This window comes from Salvia splendens, chromosome 18 (assembly GCF_004379255.2).
Source record: "Salvia splendens isolate huo1 chromosome 18, SspV2, whole genome shotgun sequence".
In the NCBI taxonomy this organism is placed as follows: domain Eukaryota; kingdom Viridiplantae; phylum Streptophyta; class Magnoliopsida; order Lamiales; family Lamiaceae; genus Salvia; species Salvia splendens.
In genome coordinates this window covers 17351507-17378167 of record NC_056049.1, presented here as the reverse complement: position 1 = coordinate 17378167, position 26661 = coordinate 17351507, and the positions used below count along the sequence as shown (strand labels likewise).

At 35.4% G+C, this 26661-nt stretch overlaps 1 protein-coding gene and 1 pseudogene across 1 annotated transcript; one reads left to right on the top strand and one right to left on the bottom strand.

Moving 5' to 3' along the window:
- The first annotated feature begins 5141 nt into the window (after positions 1-5141).
- Positions 5142-8511, top strand: LOC121776329 (laccase-14-like). The gene is made up of 6 exons (XM_042173504.1): positions 5142-5285; positions 5959-6110; positions 6193-6437; positions 6949-7077; positions 7168-8103; positions 8187-8511. Exons 1-6 carry the CDS (start codon positions 5205-5207, stop codon positions 8315-8317), a joined length of 1674 nt encoding a protein of 557 aa, XP_042029438.1. The 5' UTR covers positions 5142-5204; the 3' UTR covers positions 8318-8511.
- Positions 8512-21356: 12845 nt separating this feature from the next.
- LOC121777106 lies at positions 21357-26341 on the bottom strand (annotated as a pseudogene).
- Positions 26342-26661: the final 320 nt, after the last annotated feature.

Sequence of the window (26661 nt, the reverse complement as noted above, 5' to 3'; positions counted from 1 at the left end):
ATTATCCATTTTAGATTGAGTTGTGAGATATCTCATGAACCAAACATACTACATATTTAATTTCGAGATACAATCTTTGCAAACCAAAGACTCTAGTAATAAACTCTTCCTAGAATAATGTGTTTTCTATATTCTAATAGATAACATGTTACACTATTTTTTAAACGAGGGGTTTAATCGAATGTGGCAAGAGATTCTAAAGAAGACCCAAACCCATTGTAGGGAGTCACGTTCGCAAATTCAAACACATTTGCAAAATAAATAAATTCGCAGGAAAATGTATATAAGTCATTCTATGATTAATCAATAAGCCATTCCTGCATAAAAATCACATATTGACCATGACTAATTATCACATGATTATCCATTTTAGTTGGAGGGGATTGACCATGACTAATTATCACATGATTATCCATTTTAGATTGAGTTGTGAGATATCTCATGAACCAAACATACTACATATTTAATTTCGAGATACAATCTTTGCAAACCAAAGACTCTAGTAATAAACTCTTCCTAGAATAATGTGTTTTCTATATTCTAATAGATAACATGTTACACTATTTTTTAAACGAGGGGTTTAATCGAATGTGGCAAGAGATTCTAAAGAAGACCCAAACCCATTGTAGGGAGTCACGTTCGCAAATTCAAACACATTTGCAAAATAAATAAATTCGCAGGAAAATGTATATAAGTCATTCTATGATTAATCAATAAGCCATTCCTGCATAAAAATCACATATTGCATGCAAAGAACACATTTAATTCATATAAACAATAAATTCTACAATTATGAGTGTTTATTGTTTATATTTCTCTAAAGAATCGATGATGAATGATGATTTGCGAGTTTCCATAATTAAAATCAAGTCTGATAGAATACTATTTTTAATAAATATACAAAATAATGTTGACTGCTCATTCCAGCCTAAATTACGAATAATCTGTAATTCTTCGTTACTTAATTTATTTTCCATATTTAAAATAAAGTAAGTAGTAACTATTGATTTAAGTTCGCTGTTATGAAGAAGAAATAATTCGATTCAATTAAATATAATCTCGAAATCTGATTGGTTCAGTTAGCCTACTTTCGACAGCCCGCAAACATAATACTCCTCATTAATATTCCATCGATCTCAAGGTGAAAAAGCGCCATTAAAAAAAGCATACCCCACTAGTTGAGTTGTATTCGTTTTGAGCTGTTTGAAGGTAGTTGAATTGCTTTTTACTTTTTCAACAAAAAAGTTCTCTCTTATTTACATTTTTTTGTCTTTTCTATTTTATTCAGTTTAAATTAACCTATAAACATGCATTTCATAGTTTCCATGCCGAATAAAAATGCTTCAACTATATTTCAACGTCAAATCTAGACATAAAATTGAATACATGAATATTATTTCAGATTTAAACCAATCACTGCCTGTTAATTTGTTTTTACACTTTCAAAATAGATAATAAAGGTAAGCATGGGTTTAGCTGCAGATTAATTAGGCACATGTGATTTTAAACTTTCATAATTAAGGCTGCCGACGACTTTTCTAAATGGATTTTCCAAATTAAGATATATATGCTGTACGCTTTTCACAATATTCTCGTTTTGACAATATTCTCTGATTTGACTGAAGTTCAACGGTTTTCATTAGTAGTATTATTTAATTAAATTGCGGATATTTCGAGCAAAGTTACCACAAATTCAATCTTTGATCGAATTATATTACTCATTCGTCGTCAAAGAATATGCACTTTGAGTTTGATACAAGTTTAATTATAAAATTGATAAAGTAAAAAAACATTAAAAAAAATAATTAAAGTATTAGTAACGAAAAATGAATCTCACTTTATTAAAAAAATAGTTTCTAAAATTAGAAAATGCATGATCCGGTAAGACTAAGAGAGTATTTATTTATCAAAACTAAGGAGGGAGAGTACTTATTTATCAAAACTAAGGTTGGTTGAAATCCAACATTACTGATTAGTTTGATGTTTGGAAAAATATATAGAAAGATGTAGAGTTCTAGGATTCAACTCCAACATCCTAGTATTGATTAGTTTCACAAAACCTTTTATTTTTATATGTCTCAAGGATTATTAGAAAAGTCTCTAATACAGAATAAACTTTCTGTGAAGTGCACCTACCCAATTGATTAAATTCTAATATTAATGTCTCATTTCAATTCTTCGAATCTAACTCCAATAACTCCTAAGACCCAAGCCCTCACTAAGGTATCCCCTCTCTCGAGTAAAGACAATCTAAGTGATGATTGTCCCTTAACTACAAAAAGTTACCTATCTCTCGATTAATATTGTTAAACGATCATAGTTCTAAAGCTGGGCAAACAAAAAAACAAATAAAAGCATAAAACAACCAAAATAATTACAAGAACTAGAAAAGGTTCAAATCAATTAATCAAAACAAGGATTTAATGTAATCTTCACCCAAAACTCCCCAAAAGATGATTAGTTAATTATGTTCAAAATGAAATCAACAAATTAATCATCACAAAAACAAGTTCAACATAGGTAAATTGATATCAAATATCCTAGAGGTGAATCGAGTAGTGAGAATCCTTCGTCTTGATTATCAAAGTACTCACAATGGCCCTCTTCTGGCTCTTGGAGGATTTTGTGTCAATTTGGGGGTTCGAAAATTTCGTAGAGTTTTAATTTTGTGACATCTACTTGAACTCTATTAAGAGTCGGGCTCGAAAAAGGGCCAAAATCGCGATTGGAATGTTGGGACACACCAGAGGGTCGTCGGGTTCGTATCCAGCAGCTCACTGGGAAAGTTCAGATCTTTGTTCCGAGCCAGCGAGTTGCTGAGTGTGCACCCAGTGACTCGTTGGTTTGACACTTTTCTGCAGTCTTCGTAAAATGGTCATAACTTTTTATACCGAACTCCGATTGACACGTGTGAGGTACACACACGAAGCTCATTTGATAACGAAGAGAATGCTGGTATTTAAAGAGAAGGAAACCATCTTGGCAGACCGATTACTATTGACATTCTAATTTCCTTCATTTGTTTATCTTGGCTTGAATGATAATATGTTTTTGGCTCGTTTTCACGTGTTTTCTTGCACCTTCCCAGCAAACTCATGAAATCCTTTAATTGATATAGAATTGACTAAAGAATTGAGGTATAAAACCTGATAATAGACTTCATCTTTCGTCCCGTTTTTAACCTATTTGAGCTCTTTTTCTACACAGCTCAAACAGTATGGTCAAATACCAAAATAATAGAGATGGTGATATAATCACGTCATATCTTAGCCAAATATCAACAAAACCGAGAAAATCTACACTCTAAACACATGCAAAAACCAAACACACCAATATTATTTTTCATCCGTTGACATCTAAATTGGAAATATAATGGTCCAGATTTTAATTTGCCGTTTGTAGTAAAGATGCAGTTTCCAATATTATAGGACTATAAATTTGAGTTTAATGTAAACGATTGGAGTAAAATTAATATTTAGTGTGATATGAGTTTGAGTTTGGTATACATGGTTGTGATGATCTTACTTTACTTTCTCTGGTTCCCGTTAAATTATTTCACCTTGTGATGGAAAATTGGTGGAATAAGTTAGTGAAATATATGAACCTCACTTTTATATATTAGTTTTATAAGAATTTTGATGAGAGTGAACGAGTTTCTGTAATATGGGGTAGTAGTAAAAAATGAAATGAGACTTATATTGAACACCATTTAAATAAGAAGAATGAGACATTTAATAGGGACTAAGGAAGTAATATTTCTTAATTTATGTACTAAATAATTGCTCCAATTAAAGTGAGCCGGAAGAAGTATACTATATTAAAACGTCAAATTTAGACATAAAATTGGATACCAGAATATTATTTCAAATATAACCAATCACAGCCAATTAATTTGTTTAAACACTTTAAGGCACATGTGATATAAAACTTCATACTACTAATTATAGCTGCCGACGACCTTTCGTTACATTGTTTTTTCAAATTTACTGTACGCTTTTCGCTATATTCTCTGATTTGGTTGAAGTTCAACGGTTTTCATACTATTTAATTAAATTGTGGAAAATTTCAGCAAAGTTACCACAGATTCATGATCGAAATAGTTGCTACTATTTAAATATCAAAATTAATGAACCCAATGAGTATGATCGAGTGGCATGGGACTCGTCCATCCTTAATCAAATGGTCAGGGGATCTTGACCCAGCTGTCCCAGCCATTAAGGTGCCTACAAATCTGCGCGGGGAATAGTCACTGAGCACTCTATAAGTGATCAACTTCTATTTTCTAAAAATCAATTCTTTAGCTCTCTCATATTTTATATCTCTTCTTTATTCACTTCACTTAACTCAATAAATATTTTTCTTTAATCTGGTATCGAAAAGAAATCAATTACTTATATATTGGAACTGATGGATGACTTGTTTTTTATTTGGTAAATATATCGAGATATTTTCTACATTGGAACCATATTTTAGAATGTAAAAAAATATATTTAATTACTATAAGTTCTTTAAAAATATAAATTTCTGAAACAATACGAGTTTTAATGCACAACTGATAAAGTAAAAGAAATAAATAAAAAAATTATTAGTCTTAATAGTAGAGAATGAGTTTTATCTCATTAGAGAGAGAAAGTGTTTCCTAATATAGAAATAATTTTAAACCGACGGATCAAAAATGAAAATAATATAAATTCTATTTAAAGGGAGGATGCAATAGATAAATTTAATTCAACTTTTGGATCAACTTAAAAGTCGTTCAATTTTAAATATTCTTCATGCTATTTTATGCGGAATAAATCCAGATTATCTAATACGAAAGGAAGAAGAAACTTAGCGACTAATTACATTTACGTAATGGATTAACATTGACCATCCTATGAATCGATGAAAAGTAATAGTTTGTGTACAGAAGTTGATAAAATTTAACTAATGAAAAGGTCCAATTCGTTGTATTTAGAAAATTCAGACAAATTAATAGTTGAAAATGAGAAAACCAGCGTTTCTTCAATTCTATCACACGTAAATATTATGAATTGGCCCTTTTCACTTTAGAAAAATCTACCATGCACTTTCATTACCTTCCTACATCTATAAATACTTCGAGTATCTAAAAAAAAACATATACAAATCAGATTCAAACATCCTAATAGAGGGAAACAAGAAGAGTAAAAAAAGAAACTAGCTATAACATAGAATTAGGCAGCATGAAGTACCTAGTCTTGTTATTTCTTCTAACATGTGCTTTCGTAGCTACCCATGCAAAAATTCATCGTCACAAATTTGTGGTAAGTAATATTCTTCTGCATTATATCTTTCGCCAACACAATATTTTTTTGAATTTACAATTTGCACTTTGCTTTAAAACTTTGAAAAGCAACGTTTCATTTTGCAATGACTATATCTCCAAATATAATAATTATTACTCCATCCGTCCCTAAAAATTTGTCACTTATTTTCATTTTCGTCTGTGCCTAAAAATTTATCATCTTTCACTTTTACCATTTTTGGTAGTGGACCTCATATTCCATTAACTCATTCTCACTCACATTTTATTATAAAACTACTCCCTCCGTCCCCGATTAGTTGTCACTATTTTCCATTTCGGTCCGTCCCTCAATAATTGTCACAATTCATTTTTCCCATAAATGGTAAGTAGATCTCACATTCCACTAACTCACTTCACTCACATTTTATTATAAAACAAATATAAAAAGTGAGTCCCACATTCCACTAACTTTTTCAACCAACTTTTCGTTACATTTCTTAAAACTCGTGCCCAATCAAAGAGTGACAATTAATCGGGGACGAAGGGAGTAATATTTAAAAGTGGGACTCACGTGCCATTATTGTAGTAGAATTCAAATTGAAAAGTGAAAGAAAGGTTATTTTATAATTAAAAATGTAACAATTTCCAAGCTATACTTTACAATCCTACATTCCATATTCCTATAATTGCAGTTGAAGGATACTCCATACACGAGGTTGTGCAGCAACAAGAGCATATTAACAGTAAATGGGGAATTCCCAGGCCCAACATTACATGTTAGACAAGGAGATACTCTTATTGTTGATGTTATCAACCGAGCAACTGAGAATGTAACCATTCATTGGTAATTACCACTGCATAATCACAATATCAAAGTGTTCAAAATCGACGAGATTTTTGTAAATTAGTTGATTATATAAATGCAGGCATGGAGTGAAACAACCGAGATATCCGTGGTCAGATGGTCCCGAATACATAACCCAGTGCCCGATTCGTCCCGGGACCAGGTTTAGCCAAAAGATCGTACTTTCTGATGAGATAGGTACTCTATGGTGGCACGCTCACAGCGACTGGTCTCGAGCTACTGTGCATGGTTCGCTCATCGTCTATCCAAAAGAGGGTGATGCTTATCCCTTCCCCACTCCTGCTGCTGAGATTCCCATCATATTAGGTGTGTGTGTTTACTAAGTCACATTTCCATCTTGAATCATCTTTTTATAGTATTATGATCATATGCACCTAGTACTACTGTATAAAATTTCTTTTAAATTACTGTACTTTCTAAACCTAACTTATTGAATGTAGAAAAGAGATGTAGAATTGGTGAGTAAATGGTGATACCATAGTTTCTTTAAAATATAAATAACCATATTAATCAAAAGTTTCATTCAAAACAAAGACACCCGCTATTTATAAGCGGCTAAAAAACCCTAGAGATCCAGAATAAAATAAAACGAAAACTAGGAAATTAAAAGATTAAGCCCAAAAAAACAGTATTCCATATTTTTGTCATTTTTCGGACTCTAATCAATGTCTGATGGCCAAATTCTATTGTACTTCTGTATTGGCATTTCGCCTACGTCACCAACTCAAGCTGCATCCTTGAGACGTCAAATGAAAACTTTTCCATTCTTGCTTTGTATGAACTGCAATTTTCATAAAAGGAAATTTTTGTAATATAGGAGAGTGGTGGAAAAGCGACATTCAGGCAGTCTTGTCTGAATTTATGGCTAGTGGAGGCGACCCAATCATTTCTGATGCCTTCCTCATAAATGGTCAACCTGGTGATCTCCATCCCTGCTCTAAACCTGGTAAAAAACCATTTTGACAAATTAATACATGTATATGTTTATATAGTTGGTGTTGGTCTTAATTTTGGAAATAAAAATGTGTGAACACAGATACATTCAAGGTGAAGGTTGATCATGGGAAGACATATCTATTCCGAATGATCAACGCAGTGATGAACAATATAATGTTCTTCAAAATCGCCAACCACAACATCACTGTAGTCGGATCGGATGGCAGCTACACGAAGCCATTCGCTACCGACTACATTGCAATATCACCCGGCCAAACCATCGATTTCCTGTTGGAGGCCAACCAAAACCCTAGCCATTACTACATGGCTTCGAGAGTGCATAGCGTTGCCGGAAGCTCTTCAGAAAACACGACCACCGCCATTGTCGAGTACACCGGAAACTATCCCAACTCGTCTTCCCCCCTCCTCCCCACACTCCCCCTGATCAACGACACCATTGCCTCCGATAGTTTCACAGCGCGGCTAAGAAGCTTAGGTGGCAAAGATCACCCAATCGACGTTCCTCGGGAAGTAAAGAAAACGTTTCTCTTCACTCTCTCAATCAACACATTTCCTTGCCCGGGATGTACCGGGCAGGTGGCTGGCCAGCGGCTGAAGGCAAGCATCAACAACATCACGTTCGTTCAACCGAGAATCGACATTCTTGGAGCTTACTACAATCAGATTCCAGGAGTCTACGACGAAAACTTCCCTAGAAACCCACCTTTCACTTTCAACTACACCGCGGAGAATATCCCTAGCGTCTACCGGACGCCTCAAAATGGGACAGAAGTCGCAGTGTTGAAGTATAATACGACGGTGGAGGTTGTGTTCCAAGGTACTAATCTTGGTAATGGGGTATATCATCCGATGCACTTGCACGGCTACAGCTTCTACGTGGTTGGAATGGGGACCGGAAACTTCAACAGGAAAAGGGACTCGGTCAATTATAATCTTGTGGATCCTCCTCTGCAGAATACTATTGCTGTTCCGAGCAATGGATGGACTGCTATTAGGTTCAAGGCCAACAATCCAGGTAAATCACTTTTATTTACATAGGGCTAACCCTAACCCTAACCCTAACCCTAACCCTAACCTTTTGAAAATTGATTGTTGCAGGTGTTTGGCTAATGCATTGTCATTTGGAGAGGCATGTTAGCTGGGGAATGGAGATGGCGTTTATTGTGAAAAATGGCAAGACTGCGGATGCTAAGATGCTGCCTCCGCCTCCAGACATGCCCAAATGTTGAGCCGCCTGAAACGTGAAAATCTTGACCAATTTCTAGCTTACTTTTCTTCGTCTGCTTCATTTATTTGTATTTCTTATGTGTCTTGTGTGTTTAACATAGTTTGATTGTTTAAGTGTGACATTAAATTGTCATGTCAATTGTAACTCAAGAGTGAATTCATTTTCAAGAATTAATAAAATTTGTGTTGTGTGTGTTTCTGCAAGTCAGATCTTCTATAGCACAATTGTGTTTCTTCCTTTAATGCACTCATATACGAACAACATGAGACGATCGTGTGTTTTAAGATTAACGGCGCTGATTCATTTATATAGACGAAATCTCAACTCTTCCTTCTAGCCATTATTAATCTTCACATTGAAAATGATGTTGATGAACTCTGCTCCATATGGAATCTCGGCGACAAAATATCAGCAATTTGTATACAAAAGCAACTGTTTGGGAACCAACTAGGGCTGGCAAAATATACCGTAATACCGAAATACCGCACTTATCGTACCGAAAAAATACCGAAAATACCGAATTTGCGGTATACCGCAAGTTGCGGTACGGTATGATACCGTACTGATATCTATCGGTACGGTAAAGGTATAGATTTTCCTATACCGCGGTATACCGCAATATACCGCATTTACGATATTTGCCAAAAATTTGATATATATGTTGCATTTAAAATTTATATAAAAAATAGTTAATAGGTTAAAATCCCTGACCATACTTTCATATTTTAGTTCAACCGCCCCCAACCCCAAACATACATATGCAAAGATGCAAATCAAGTCCACTGTATAGATTTGATTATGGTGTAGTTTTAATCTTTAGGAAATTATTTAAATAAGTGAAATTTTATTTTAAATATTTGCCTATAATAGAATTTTTTGGTATGAAACACAAGTATTACGGTATGTCATACCTTATTTTGGTATACCGTACTCGATATGCCATACCTTATTTCGGTATGATGTAAAAGTACGGTATACCGCATAGACGGTATGGTAACGGTATTGAAAATAATCATACCGAATTTTGCGGTATACCGCAATGAGGTATACCGAAAAATTTGGTAAGGTATAGGTATGATATTTTCTCATACCGCAATTTGCGGTACGGTACGCAGTATGACATTTTGAGTGCGGTATACCGTACCGTGCCACCCCTAGAACCAACGATTGACACTATATCCATAAACCATTTCTAAGAAAATCATCGCCTGGGAAAATGTTGGGTTACAACCCCTTCCCAGAGGGAAGTTGGATGAGTATATAGGTGTTATCTATTAAAACTCTTAAATCTTGTCTCACATCGACTTGATGGTGATCCTGACTTCTCTATATAAGTATGAATAGCCCTCCCGTTTATAAGGCCTTTTAAGGGATGAGTGTCTTATTTCTAATATGGTATCAGAGCGGGCACAAGTCGATGATGAATTTTATCTCTTTATCTCTTTTCTTGCCTACCAACGTGATGGAAGTGCGATGTGTCATTCCTCTAAGTTTTATATCTCATATATGTGACACGTGATAGAATCCTAAATAGAATTGGATTTTTTATATAATACATGTATTTGGTATAAGTGACATTTTCCCCTATTAATTAGCTATCCATTAATTATTATATTAATTGAAATGAAAATGGACGTATAACCAATTAGCCATAATATATTCTCTAAATCATAATTAGTCATTAGGTTTGACTAATATCACGTTCCTATGTTAATAAGGAAAAGGAGAATATGTGAGTATATATATGTGCGGATTGCCATTAATTGGAAAAATTGTGGTAGTTATTATAGTAAAAGGAAAGGAATATTTTATTCTTTACTAATGAAAGAAAAGAATGCATATATATATCCCTATAGGATTGTATTCAAATCCTTTTTACCTATTAAATTCAATTTCCTTCTTAATCTCCACCCTTTATTTCAGCCGATCTAACGGATAAAATAAGTTGATCCATTTATCAGATTGCATGCGTTTTTTACGTGTGAAGGGTAAAATTGAAATTCTCTCTTCTAGTTAGTTATGGTAAGAGGCGTGAATTCCTCCCTCCATGCTGATTGCAGTTTATCAGCAAATCTTTTCCAGATTTAGTTCATTGCGTCCATAATCCCGCGTTTAGCCGAGTTCCTTTTGCAGATCGAAGTTTCTGTCATTGGTGAACAAATGTTTTGAATCTAAATCTAACGAATACGGTTCATCCCCGGTGTTTCGAGTACCAATGGAAGAAGGTAATATTGCAATTTTCGCCCATGTGTATTGATTTGGTTGCTGTCAAAATTTTTACTTGTAATTCCGCCGCACGACCCAATATGTTTAAATCAGTGAGTTCGTGTTTCATGTTTGTGTGCTTGGGTATTGATTTATTGAATCAGTTTAGTTGTTTAATGGTTTTGTTGTTGATACGGTTCATTCAAGCTTATAGGTGTTGTTATTTCATGTTAAATTGGTTTTCAATCATTCCCGTAGGGTTGCAGATTTCTGGGCCCAGGTTTATGGTATAATATGCGATTCCAAACATTTACGTATTTCCACGAATTGGTGCCATCCGTTTAGTGTTTGATTTAATGTTGAATGACTATGTATAAATAATTATACATGTAATGTATAAGTACGCTTATGTAATGCACTCGTTTATGTTATATAATGTATAGTATATTGCATATAATTCATCATTACCTGAACATGTACAAACAAATAATGAAGAGATTAAACCAAGTAATGCACATCAACATATTCCATGTACTCTTCAACAATAAAAACCACCAGTTACATGATGCATACACCAGGATATGCTTATGCATATAAATATTCATATAATGTGCGGAACCATTACAATAATGAACACACGAATATTGCATTAATGTTTACAACAATGACCACCAAAATACAAATAATGACTACATAAGTTAAAATAATGCACACATTTATGTTCTAAGTCTAAATAATGTTGTCCAAATACACGAGCTGCAGTAATTCATCTGGGATTGCACATTCATAGTGCGTAGGTTTTTTTTTACTGATTTACATAATGTACATATTATATAGTATAATGCGCAGTTTAGTTTCTGTAATGCATTATTTGTGATATGTAATGAACATTTATACTAACCCGTTTAATTTAAGTTGTTCCGTGTTTCGATGTTTGGTTCACGTTTCTTGTTTTCCCTAAGGGTTTAACAAGCCTAGGGGCTAGGGTGTAGTATGTTCTAAGTCAAACAAACGTTGTCCAAATACACAAGCTACAGTAATTCGCCTGGGGTTGCACATGCATAGCGAGTAGGCATTTTTTAAAACAGATATACATAATGTACATATTGTGTAGTATAATGCGTAGTTTTAGTTTCTGTAATGCATTATTTGTGATATGTAATGGACATTTATCCTGCTCCGTTTAATTTAAGTTGTGCCGTGTTTCGATGTTTGGTTCACGTTTCTTGTTTTCCCTAAGGGTTTAACAAGCCTAGGGGCTAGGGTGTAGTATGTTCTAAGTCTAACAAACGTTGTCCAAATACACGAGCTACAGTAATTCGTCTGGGGTTGCACATGCAAAGCGAGTAGGCATTTTTTAAAACAGATATACATAATGTACATATTGTGTAGTATAATGCGTAGTTTTAGTTTCTGTAATGCATTATTTGTGATATGTAATGAACATTTATCCTGCCCCGTTTAATTTAAGTTGTGCCGTGTTTCGATGTTTGGTTCACGTTTCTTGTTTTCCCTAAGGGTTTAACAAGCCTAGGGGCTAGGGTGTAGTTTGTTCTAAGTCTAACAAACGTTGTCCAAATACACGAGCTACAGTAATTCGTCTGGGGTTGCACATGCATAGCGAGTAGGCATTTTTTAAAACAGATATACATAATGTACATATTGTGTAGTATAATGCGTAGTTTTAGTTTCTGTAATGCATTATTTGTGATATGTAATGAACATTTATCCTGCCCCGTTTAATTTAAGTTGTGCCGTGTTTCGATGTTTGACGCACATTTCCTGTTTTCCCTAAGGGTTTAACAAGCCCAGGGGCTAGGGTAGTAGTTTAAACCGATACAAATAATGCACCAAATGTTAATAGATAATGGATGGTATTGACTATATAATGAACGATATGTGAACTGCAATGTAAAGGTTTTCTGAGCCGGTTTGTTTGTTTGTGTTATACAATTTAATGAATATGTTAGGATTGGAACGGTTTGATTTTTTGGGTTTAGTTTCAATCATTCCCCAAGGGTTTAGAAATCGTTGGGGCTAGGGTGTAGTATGGTTTAAACATGTTTGCCAGATTGTGATTATGTGGGGCTTAGGGTTCATTCATTCCCCTCGGGTTGCCCAATTCTGGGGGCTAGGGGTGTAGTATAGTTTGAGAAACACAACCTCTATGAAAGACCGCGACTATGAGTCATTCCTTTAGGGTTTAGCTATCCTAGGGTATAGTGTGTATTATGTATTATGTAACAAAACAATAGCCAAATACCTAATTCACGTAATGTACACATTTGGCATTGTAATGGTTATTTTATGCCTCTGTAATGAACGTTTTATATCTTATAATGTCTTAGTATCCAAAACATTTTTTTATTTGTGTTTGTATACAGTTATGGTTGTGCCTGAATGCTCTCCGGAATCGAAGCCCGTCGTTGGTCAGAAGTTCCAATCATTAGATTTGGCATTCGAGTTATACGATGTATATGCTCGCGCTGTTGATTTTGATACGCACAAACAAGGGATGAGGAAGGTGCAGAATAAATCCAAAAAATGCACACATGAATATTGCAATCACCCATTGTCCCATGTCCAACAGCAGTCACATAAAACATAAACCATGATAAATAATGCACTAAATTAGCTAAATAATGTACAGATACGACCAAGTAATGAACATACAAATATTCCATTCACTCTTTGACCCATGTACAACAGCAACCACGTGATGCATAAAACAGGATAAATAATGCATTCAAATAGCCAAATAATGTACAGAATAACTCAAGTAATGAACATACAAATATTGCATTCATTCTTGGACTCATGTACAGCAGCAGTCTAATGATGCATAAAACAGGATATATAATGCATAGAAATAGCTAAATAATGTACAAATATTGCATTCACTCTTAGACTCATGTACAAGTTCTGTGACGGCTTCCTTCTGTCGTGGAGTTAAACTCTTAATACAATTCAGAAACTCTGTTGGGGTTCGTCGACAATACAGATGGTCGACGTTCCTACCCCTTGGTTTCATATCCTCCGTCTCTTCCGAAGCTGTACTAGTCCCGGCCTCTGATAATCGCTCCTGAATTTGGGTAATTCCTACTGGCAGTATATCATCGACCGCCTCGTCGATGTCCAATCTTAGCTGCTTTGATGTTGTACAACATACAAAATAATAACATACAATTAGTTACATAATGTACAGACTGAATAAAATAATGTGGACAGTTATACTGCATTCACTTATACACCCTTGTACAGAAGCATAAAAATAATGCCTAAAAACTGATACATAATGCATTTTAATAATCAAATAATGTTCAGAATAAATCAAAAAATGCACCAAGAATATTGCAATCACTCATTGTCCCATGTCTAACAGCAGTCACATAAAGCATAAACCATGATAAATAATGCACTAAAATAACTAAATAATGTACAGATCCGGTCAAGTAATGAACATTCAAGTATTCCATTCACTCTTTGACTCATGTACAACAACAGTCACATGATGCATAAAACAGGATAAATAATGCATTCAAATAGCCAAATAATGTACAGAATCACTCAAATAATGAACATATAAATATTGCATTCACTCTTAGACTCATGTACAACAGCAGTCAAATGATGCATAAAACAGGATAAATAATGCATAGAAATAGCTACATAATATACAGATTCGATCAAGTAATGAACATACAAATATTGCATTCACTCTTTGACCCATGTACAACACAAGTCACATAATGGCTAAATCATGATAAATAATGCATAGAAATAGCTACATAATGTACAGATTCAATCAATTAATGAACATACAACTACTGCATTCACTCATTGACCCATGTACAACAACAGGTCTATAATGCCTAAAACATGATAATTAATGCATACAAATAGGTAAATAATGTACAGATTCAGTTAAATAATGCGGCCATGAATATTGCATTCACCCAGTACTTCATGTACAGAAGCAGACAATTATTCCAGGAATTGGACATGCAAATAAAATAGAATGCTCACCTTCAGACTGGGATGGTTGTGAAGTTGAAGGACGTCCTCTTTTCGTCATGATAAATTTGGGAGACGAACCAAAAAATCAGAATGCTCACCCAGTAACACAACCATGATGAATCATACAAGATATCAATATAGGTAACAAATTAACATTCCAAATAATGAAATCGCTAAAGCAAATAATGCAATTATAACCTAACCATGATGAATCATACAAGATATACTCTTAACCAACAAACTAATTTCATTAATGACAAATACACATCAGTATCCACTATACACAATGCTTATCTTTTAACAAACAATGCACACCCACACATATTACCTGTACTTTTAAAAGGTTCAGTTCATGATATTTTGATCTATAAGAGTAATGAAACACTAATATAGCATATATGCTGACACTAATGACCACTGACATACAAACAAATGAAACATCAGATAAATTAATGCACAGAATCAAAAAAATAATGTAAAAAAGGACTAAATCATGTAGGATCAAATTGACAAATATGAGACGCAGAAAACCAGAGCAGCGTGCAAACAGAAACTCACCCATTTCTTGTGTTTGTTGCGATTCCGTAGGTCTACCTCTTTTAGTCATGATGAAATCTGCGCGCAACAGTAAACAATCACAAAATTACAGAATTTAACAACAAATAATCGCGGATTTGATGGTAATCTATTGAATCTTGGTGTGGTTGTTTTATTTCGGTCGGTTATTTGGAAAACGATTGTTGAAAATCGAACAATATACGACGAAACCCTACCTGCTGTTGTAGTCCAACGAAATCTAGTTCAAACCGTGAGGGGATTATGGAAAGCAAGGCACCCAGCGGTGAATCTCCGAGAAAACGCCGGGCTTTTGAACAGCGGCGGCTAGGGTTTTTGGCACTGGAAGGAATTTGTGGCGTCGTTCATGAGAGAGAATCTGGAGCGAGATTTTTGTGTAAATGCGATTGGTGATGAAGGATGTATTTAGTCGATGGAAAGTAGTGGAGTAGCCTGCTTAAATTTTGGTCAATAGGTTTTCAACGTTTTTGAGTACACAAAATGACTAAATCACCCTCATGATGCATCAAACTGGGTAAATAATGAAACGCGGGATGTTAAATTAGATTATAATCTAGAACGTCCATCCTCCTAATCCAACGACCGAGATTGCGTAGAAACTTAAATCTAAGGGGAAAATAGGAGTTTAACACTACCCCATCCCTATATATATATATATATATATATATATATATATATATATATTTATTTATTTATTTATGGTGATAACCTAATAACCTATCATTCTATGGAGGAAATATATCATTTTATAAAATAGAATATTATTTTATGGATTAAAAGTATCACTCTATGCATGCTGAAAAAATATCATTTTATAGTGTATAAAAATCATTTTTAGTAAAAATGATATTTTTGACCCATAAAATGATAGGTTATTAGGTTATCACCATAAATATGGTTATCATTTTAACGCACCCCTATATATATTTATGTTATAATTTGTATTGATATATTATTGATCAACAAAATCAAATTAAATTATTATGATCAATTATTTAATTTGATTTTGGTATTACTTGGTCAAAAAGAAACGTCCTAATTAAATAGTCACTTTGATGGATTGGGCTTGACTCCCCACCCAAAAATGGAATATCAATCTAATGTGCACTCACGATCCCAACAAAAATTTGTATTGAATACTCAAAACCAAGATTTTACACTTGAACTAACTTCTTGAATACCTAGCAATCTACCACTTACTTCTAATTCACTTCTAATTGAAAAAAGAAGCTATTTATATATCAAGATGATCAACATGTGCCTCATCTGCAATTTCGGTTTGCTTATAAAAAGATTTTGTTATTCATGTCCCTTTGACTATTAGTCAAAGCAAATGGTTAGAGACTTAGAAAGTGACCTTGAACCTTACTCACAGTTTCTCGGATTTTTCCACCGTCACTGTATCATCTTTCTCTTTGCTAGAAAGTAGCATGTTTCTACAGCTAAATTGCTTGATTCATATATACAACCTAAATATATATCTATCAACCACAAAATTTATTGAGTGTGGAGGTACATTGCTTGACGATTTAACTCATTACAGATGAAAGGAGCAATTCAGTTAAGTCACGTGGTTTAGTAAATGTTGTGAGTTAGGTGACTGACTTTGTATAAAGAAATGAGTAATGTAGCAATATTTTGAATATTTCAATTCTGGTAGTTACTGGTTATTATCAATTCATGTCTGCAAAATGATTTGAGGGTACAATATATTACTTCGTCCACCCTTTAAAGAACCCTATTCATCCGGCGCAGATTTTTTAAGAAATTGTTTGGCTTTGTGAATAAAAGTAAAAGGAGAAAGTGAGTGAAAAATGAGACTCATTTAAAGTACTATTATTTTAATACTTCGTCCGTCCCCAAAGAATATGCACTTTGGGTTCGGCACGGGTTTTAATGCAAAATTGGAAAAGTAAGAGAGAGGTAGAGAGAAAACATAATTAAAGTATTGTTAGTGGAGAATGATTCCCACCTCATTAGAGTGAAAGAGTTTCCAAAATTGGAAAGTGTATATTCTTGTGGTACGGACTAAAAAGAAAGAGTGCATATTCTTGTGGGACGGAGGGAGTATTGTATTGCGAGTGTAAAAAGTTGGTGGAATATGAGGTCCACATACTAAAAGTAGAATAAAGTAAATGGTTCTATAAATTGGGGACAATCAAAAATACCAAAATAGTTTTTTAAATGGTGGACAAAGGTGTATTAATATTTATAAAAGTTTGGGATTGTCACGATGGGTGACTAAGCCAGCAAGAAGAAACATGTATGAATCACAATCATTTACAACATACAACGTCTGTATCAACCAGACAATGAAGCACAGGCGCAGCTTAGTTGGTACGACACTTCCCTCCAACCGATAGATCGAGGGTTCGAGTCGATTATAGGGGTAGATGGGGAACAATTGTTGGATCCACTACCTAAAAAGATAAAATGTAAGTAAAACTTTAAATTTTGTACGTCCCGATATAGTACTCCCTCTGTCCCATTAGAAATGAAACGTTTTCTTTTTTGGAACGTTTCCTAAAATGGAAACAACACCCTCTCTACTTTTCCCTCTCTTTTACCTTACTCTCTCTTCATTAATTCACAAAACAACACTGCATAAAATCTCGTGCCAGAAACCAAATGTTTCATATTTATTGGGACGGAGGGAGTATGTGGATAGAGGGAGTAATAAAAATAAATCCACCTTTTCCTTTTAAGGATACATTATTACATGGCGGGTTTTATTAAAATAACAGCCCAAATTAAAGTGACAGTCTACCACCATTTATAGCCATCGGATCTATTAAATGAATGCATGAGATTGTTTTGTAGGATTAGAGTACGACTTGCTTCCTAATGAAGAATATATTGATTGTAAGGGTAATTCTGTCATTTTGCCTAAATTGACAACATTGACAATGGTAAGTAAGCAAATGCTGACATATATTGGCAAGCAAAACAACTAATATAACCAAACAAATTGCAATACGAATTAAAAATTGAGTACTAAACCACATCAAACACAAATCGACATGTATTGATAATTTGTTAAAATACTTGTTATTGACGAGCAATGAATTATAAATTGACATGAAATATGTGATCTATCATTATTTTGTGATCTATCATTATTTTTAGAACATTAATGACGAATAAGGAATCAGTGACATTGATATGCAATTTCAGACCAAGATAACTAAACAAGCTAAGATACGAAATTCGTATCAAGCTACTAAAATAAAACAACTAATGAAACAAGGACTCTTTGACAATGATATGCAATGGTCGATTGGCAAACAATTAAAAATGTAACAAAGCAACTAACATACGAAATCCATATAAGCAATTTAGGCAGAATGACAAAATTACCCTTACAAGTAATATTTCTTCAAGACTAATTATATACAATTCAATCTCATCCATCTAATTAAGAGATCAAATGGCTATTAAAGAAATAATAAAATAAGTAAACTACTAATTATCATCTATGTTTTCTATATATTTTTTAATTTTACCCCATGACTGATATTCTAGAACTACTAAATGATATCTAAAAGAATAAATCAACATAATATATTTTCCAATCCACTAGCTTAATGATACGAGTATTCTATTATTATTATTATTATTTTGTTTAGATATTATAGGATTTAGCATATCTTTTTTGTATCCACACATATTATAAATATGTGTGGAGCCTTCCATAATAATTAGTCAATCAATCTATGAAAATACATAATTTGGCTCAATTGATTGTTGCTCAAGAAACAAACCCTCCAAGGCTGCCGACGAGATATACTCGCGCTCAGCCAAACCCCGCACCGGACTTGCCGCCGACCCACAAGCTTGGGCGCTCGACGACGACGGTATTAGTTTCTTGATTAGTGTGTTCGATATTTCGACGTTGAGGAAGCGTTTCCTTAACAACGGGTGCTTTCATTGAGAGCTCACCCTCCACAACACCGATCGAACCATAGCTACGTCGCTGCCCGATGGGAATCCACCCGTGCACAACAACTAGCCACACCGCTGCCCGACGGAATCATTCCGCACACCCTCCGCAGCACCACCATCACCATCGCATCTCACCCTCCATATTATATCAATAAAAAAAAAGAAGATACCTTCTTCACCAAAAATAAAGTACCACCGATCACTGCCTTGCTTCACTACCACCATTCAACGTCATCATGTCACGCAATTACACCGGAGTTGGACGGAGGGTTCAAATCAGCAATCCGCCATGCAACTTTCCAGGGACGAGCAAGATTTCCTCCGCCGGACTGGAGAAGATCATGGCCCAGTTCGACAAATTGGAGTTCAGCCTGGATTCGACGGATAGGCGGGTCGACAATCTGGAGGCGCCGCGCATACCTGAGCCAAAACCACCCTACGTCTCACACCTCTTGGATCCACCTGATTGTCACCCATGGAAGGGATACTCGCCCAGCGGATATAGCCATCGCGCGCAGGAATCCACCTAGGGGTCGATCGCCACCTGATTCGCCAACGCAGCTGCACCGCCCGACTTGCTGGGACCAACCGACGCAGCAGCAGGACCGCGGCTACCCGTCCTTTGATCACCAGCCCCGACACGGGGGGATGTGTTGGGCCGACCTCATCATCGGGAAGAAGTGCGAGCGCCGCGAGGCCAGTCCGCTTGCCACCAGCCCCGCCACACCGCCGATCGGCCACCGCGCTTGATCCTCCCGCCGCGAGACCTGTACGGTCAGCCCGCGCGTGTGTCCAATCAGACCCCTTACCCGCCACCGTGCTCGCCTACCTGTTGGGACACGTTGGGATTGCGAAGGCAGCCGAGATACCCGTCAGATGACATATCTGAGAGATTTGAAAGTGATAATCTATGTTGGGGGAGAAGGTCGTCTCTCTCTCATAATAGGTATATTAGTGCTCAATGTCAAGTCCAGTGATGAAGAAGAAAACTACTCCTAGTCTTCGTTCGTTTGAGAGTCGGTGTGAACCAGATTACAAAGTTAGTGTTGGAATGAGGGAGGAAGAAGGAGATGGAATGTCTGATTCCTCGAGTTTAGATAAGCAGATTGCATATTCATGTGTTGAAGCCAGAGTTTTCGATTGCGTTTGTGATCGTGGTATGGGCAAGGAGGAGCTTTGTGATTCAGAGAACTCCATATTAGAGAAAGTAGCAGAGAAACTCATGGATCGTGGCTTTCCTAGTGAGAATCGGGGATCTAGGGAAGGTAGAGATGACATACTCGAAGACCCCGATATGAGTACAGAGAATGAGGAAAAGGCATTGTTGAACGATGTAGAGGAGGACGATTCCACTAATGAAGTGAAGAAGATCGTCGCCTCACTCAATGTTGTTCAAGTGCCATCCAAAAATGTTGTTGGAAATTGTTGGAGCAAGAAAGGAGATGGTGCTTACACCGGTTTGCCCGCCATTGCTTGTGTCGGTGATGTACCAAGTATGAATCATCGATCAACATCTCTCGACATCGATGCAATGTTTGCGCAATGACACGCCATATTTAAGCATTATTGGAGGTGATAAAGGAAGACATTCAGTTGTTCGATATGTGTTTGATCCAGGAGGAAACGCCTCACCAAAGCTTCTGCGTTCGACTCTTTGTTGCTTCGTGGTTTCCACCTTGAGGACAAGGTGGATTTTAACCGTGGGGGAGTTGATACGAGTATTCTATTATTATTATTATTATTATTATTATTATTATTATTATTATTATTATTATTATTATTATTATTATTATTATTATTATTATTATGATTATTATTATTATAGGGATTTAGCATATCTTTTTTGTATCCACATATTATAAATATGGAAATACATAATTTGGCTCAATTGATTGTTGCTCAAGAAACAAACCCTCCAAGGCTGCCGACGAGATATACTCGCGCTCAGCCAAACCCCGCGCCGGACTCGCCGCCGACCCACAAGCTTGGGCGCTCGACGACAACGGTATTAGTTTCTTGATCAGTGTGTTCGATATTTCGATGTTGAGGAAGCGTTTCCTTAACACTTAACTAGTTTTTAGTTATTGTAGGATCGATCTTAGGAGATCATGACCATGCATGCATATGTATAACAATACTTCAAAAGTTTGTGGTGTTTCTTTTTCTCATTTCTTTTTTTTCTTTTAAGAGTTACTACACGTATATTCTTACATACAAATTTGAGCGTGGAGTGAGCAAAGACATTGATAAGAAAACAGGGAAAGAAGAGGAGAATTACAGAGAAAATGTCATGATGTTTAGAAAGTCGACAAAATTATCCATTTCCCCTTGTTGCATTTCTAGAATGTTTCCATGCCAATACATATCTCAGTTCTATTGGAGGCATGCATTCCATAAAATATTTTACTAAAATCGCAATTCCAAAATCCTAGTGAGAACTGAAGCTGTTCTGGTCTGCCTTCATCTTGTTACACACACAATGTCAAACAAACAAGTGGTTCTTTTTCCATTGCACATTGTGAGTGGTGACCTTGCTGGCGCTGAACGATGGTTTCGCGCCCTTTTTATTCTCTGTAATACCTTCGAGTTAGCCAACTCAATTGCCTGCCGTGCCCTGAGAAGAAGCATGGTCAACAAAAAAAATATGTAACAGCAGAAAGAGGATTGGTAAAGAAATCAATTGCATTGCCTTGGTTCAAGTTATAATATCGGTTTGAAGAATTATGGATATCTTCTAAATATAAAGGCGCTCTGCAGTAGAAGTTACCGTCTCAGTTATGTATATAACCCGGTATAGGCACTCCTGATTCTGAGCTCAATTTTGTATACGCATTTTGCAATCTTCGCGTCACGGGTCCCACCATACCATCTCCAATTGTACATCCATCAACTTTAAGGACCTAATAAGGTTGAAGCAATGCATTAAGGGGGTTGTATAGGATTTAATGTCTTAAAAGCTTATAAACTGTGAAGTGTTTGGATAACTAAACTTATAAGCTACTGGGAGAATTATCAGATGGAGAAAGAAAATGGAAGAGATGAAAATGAAAGTGAAAACAAACAAACAAGTCAAAAGAGTTAATGTAGAATGACATAATATATCAGGAATAACTTATTGGACTGAGCTCTCCCATGGTTCCTGTTGTGAAGACCTGCAACAAATCTGCTGCCAACTTCAACATATTTGAATTACAAACAATAAATTTAAGTAGAAAACTTTAGGATGCAATGGCTGTCTCTTAATAATAAGTTCATCCTTATTGAACTCTACATGGGATTACAAATCGAATACTCCTGGAGTATAAGATAAAAAAAAGCGACAACAAATACAAACAATTCATCAATTAAACTCTTTATAGTGGGATCCTGGAAATAGATTTTGACAAGAATTAATATATATATCTAGTTTGCAGCTTCACCTTTCTCCGCTTGGTGAAACTTCAAAAAGCTCTAGTTTATCAATTGGAGAATCATGCAGCTGAAAGGGACGCGGGAGATTGTAGATTTTAGGTCAAGTGAATAAACTTACAATGTTTGTTGCATTTGTTTCTGATACATATCTCTTTATCAAGCATGTGCATTATTCCCTTCTATCTGCACAAGTTTAAAATATGCCAAGTGAAGCTAAAGACGAACTGGACTAGCATAATGTTAAATGGCCACCTGATATAAAAGATCCTGCTGTTTAGAAAGGAGTGACATGTCATAAAATTTATAAGGTCTTTAATATTCTTTTGAGAACTGGCAGACACAAATTAACTGAATTTTGCATATAACCAACCTTGGCAAGAATATTGTTAAGCAGATTGTTGTGGTGGAGCTAAACACAAACATATGAGTAATGGCCATACCAAGGATGACTATTCGGTTTCATCTCTTGGAAATACAGAGAACATTAAACATCCAAATTAAACCACAAAATTAACATCATCAGATTACAGTAATAGTCAGTAGTGAATTAGCAATTGTTAATCTCCTGATTTATGATTCAAGTGGTGTATTATGATTTCTGAGTTCAAACAAGCTCTTATGTGAAATAGCTAGAAAGTAGAATCATAACTCAAATCCAATACATAATAAGCAAAACTCAGGCAAGCATTTACAGGTAATTAAGCAGCTCAGGTGATCATATATAAGTTGAAAACCACATAGTATAAAATCTAACTAATTTACCAATCTTGTTAGTGGAGTCATGTTCAAAGCATGCTCAATCGATTGTTGTGAAGTAATATCATAATAATTGGGATAACAATTTACAGGACACATAATATTTGTGGATACTCTCGTGTTGGATTTGGATGATATGCTCAAGTGAAGAGCAGGAGAAAAAGAACTATATGGAAATAACAACAAAGCAATTATGTGAAATAAGAGAAATAGTGGGAACGAGTACAGCCAAGATCTTACATTGGGTGAATTACTGCGTGTGGTAGCCGTCACCAAAACTATACCATTTTCATTGTCATATACTTGTGGCTTCCATTCAGCAAGCACTGCAAAAGAAAGAGACTGAAACTGTCTTAATTTGAAGGTGATTTGTGATGTTTAAAAATTGTCAGTGTTGCATACCAACAACTACAGGGACACATTTTCAGATTTCTAGCTTATTTAACATTGTTTTAAACACATTGCATCTTACCAATCAAAGTACATCCATATTGGTTGAAAGATGGGCTCATTCCAGAAGTAGTGACCTACGGAATGGATAAAGGAATGATCAGGAAAATCTTAAATATCAGACACGGGCACAAGTATATAATAAGCAAAACTCAAGCATAATTTAATAACTCTTCTGTGAAGAAATTTCCAAACCATAAGAGATGTTAAGAAGATGCCAGTTTTTCTTAAATTAAAATTTCAAGAGTAATGCATTAGTTCATGTTTAGAAAAATAAACTTAACTCGTTTGAGTGCACTACATGGACCTTGTTTTCTACTAGTCTATATCAAAACCATCTCCAAAACCAAACCATCACTGATGAAATCTTTATTAGATAAATTGGGTTCAACAACCATCCAAGAGAGGCTAAGAGTATAACACTTTGTTATACCTTGTTTATTCACCTGTCTAAATGCTCCTCCAATTTGAATACTTTGCCGTTATAAATTCGAAGACCCTCCCAAACTCCATCTCCACCTTGGACAATGGAGTCAAATACTGAAACCTACAGAAAGCAACTCATACACTGAGAGGGAATGTAGTAATAGTAATACTAGAAGAAACAGATGTAATATTCTATAAGAATTTTTTGCCAGATCATTGCATATCATGAACTAAAAAACAGGCAGAAATTCCTAAAATAGTGGAAACTTCTAAACAGACTCATCAAAGCATGCCAATTCACAGTAAAGTACATTATCTATATTGCGTACTCACTTGAGCATAGCAGTTTGAAATGGAATACCAAGATCACCACACAGACCACGCAATGTACCCTACAAGATGGAGACATGAAAAATCAATCATACAAAATAAGTAAACAGGAAACTGCCACCAAGTGTCTAGATACTACAGCTACTGAGTGAAGAACTTCAAATATGACGGGAACCCTACATCATATTGAAGGGGTAAAAGTCACTGGTTAAGATTCGTGGATTCATCTAGGGAAAAATTAAGAATATGAGATTAACTAAGGAGTAAGGATCCAGAGTTGACTGTTTATGCTTGCATAGAGAGCCAAGAATGAAAGGCTATCACCAGATTAGAATGCAAAATGTTTATCGATCATAAATTCGATAAGTTACAACAGTCAAGGAAACCAGGGTAATAGCTTTTGAGTATCAACTGGTCCAAACCTCAGGATCTTCTCGCAGCAATGACAGGAGGGGTTTTACCTTGATCGCAGAGCTCATGGTAAATGGATACCAAGTTACAATACCCCAGCATACTAAATGATGGGGGAGAAACCTTGTTGTAGGATGTCTGACACAAGAACATATCAAATGTCAAAAACAGAATGAAATATTAGATTCACACTGAATAAGTTCTCCCACCAAGTGAACGAATTCAATCCATAAAATTTAGGGCTACTTTAATAGTTTTAGGGTTAGTTCTATGAAGAATTTCATAGGTAAATCATCCAATGGGAAAATTAGTATGAAACTGGTAGATTCAAGTATACAAGTGATTTTAGACATCTAGGCAAGCTCATTTACCACCGCGTCGAGGGGATTCCTGATCAGTATGAAGTGCTTTCCTCTCTTCATTAAGTCCGATGTTAGGCCTGGCAGACGCTGAGAACAACAAAAATGAAGATAGACCAAAAAATTTTAGCATAACCTTACTACAATATCAGAATTATTCCTGATCAAAACCATAACATCTGGAGCTCCGGCCTAAACATCTTACATATCAGCCGTGACGGATAACTGAAGATAGTAATAGAAGGTTCAAGGTTCACAGTTAAGGTGCATATGTAAAGAAGACCATGACATTTTAAAACATAAAGATCCTAAGTTCCTTCCTTTAGAAAGCAGTTGAAAGGAAGAAAACCACAAAAGGGTTGACTTCCAAACAATCTACGAGGACGATCACAATGAAGGAGTGAAAGTTTCTATTTCTAAAATAATGCAAAACAGAACATAGCACTTGTTGCAACAAAAGATTTAGAGTGATGAATAATTACCATAACGAATCTGTACGTCTTTTCCCCAGGAGCGAAAATGATCTCTTGTATAACCTTATTTCCATCTGACTGCTGCTCATCACAAAAAATACATGTAGTGCTCTTTGTTCTTATATCAATTTTGGTTAATCCTTCAAAAAATCATAAATACAATAGTGAAAAGATCCCCTCTTGTAAACATCTCTCAGTTTAAGTCATCATAAATAAGTATTCAAATTGAAACAAGCATCAGTTGTAGCACTTCAATTTCAACAATATAACAGAATAAATACTAGCATGTCACATCAAAAATCGTTTGACAATCGGAAGTTCACCGATTTTGACAGGAGTTCTTCTCTGCAAGGCGTTTGCTCTCCTATAACTTGCAAATAGTTGCCATATAGATGTTCATCCAGAACTTCCATGTCATCTCTCTGGTGGAGTGGAATCAAAATAAATACAGGTTTCTAATTTCATTAACAATATATGTGAACTGAAGAAATCGGTAAAATTAAACTCCAAATCTATATCCTTTTTAAAAATGGAGGGAAAATGGCGGAGAAAGACCGAGAAACCGCCATGGAAGAAGAAAAAGAGACCAGAGATACCGGAAAAGAATAACCAAAGACCATGTTGATGAAAGTTACGTAGAATGTAGCCGGAAATAGTATATGAGAGAGAACTAGCAACACTGTTTCATTGATTGAATAAAAGGATTATAAAACCAGTATTTATACACATACTTGGAACAATCCAGAATCAATATTATGTTATGGCTAACTCACTAACGTCTCATTAAGATCACTAATCCTAACTAACCTCTATCTCCTTTAGTCCTCTCATCAACACGTCCTTGAAGGTATAAATGCGGTCCCTGCTCCATTAGCTCCAATAGCTAGCAATGTATCATTTATGATTTGTGGTTTTGATCCCGTGCTCTCATCCTTAAAGCAATCTCGTGCACTCCCTTTTCTAGTCATGCATGAATCCATGTCAGCTTG

Bases quoted from the DNA above. Each gene is read 5' to 3' on its own strand.
- LOC121776329 (XM_042173504.1), top strand. From the start codon at position 5,205: ATGAAGTACCTAGTCTTGTTATTTCTTCTAACATGTGCTTTCGTAGCT. The intron at 7,078-7,167 runs GTAAAAAACCAT...GTGTGAACACAG, and splicing joins CCATCCCTGCTCTAAACCTG to ATACATTCAAGGTGAAGGTT. The intron at 8,104-8,186 runs GTAAATCACTTT...TGATTGTTGCAG, and splicing joins GTTCAAGGCCAACAATCCAG to GTGTTTGGCTAATGCATTGT.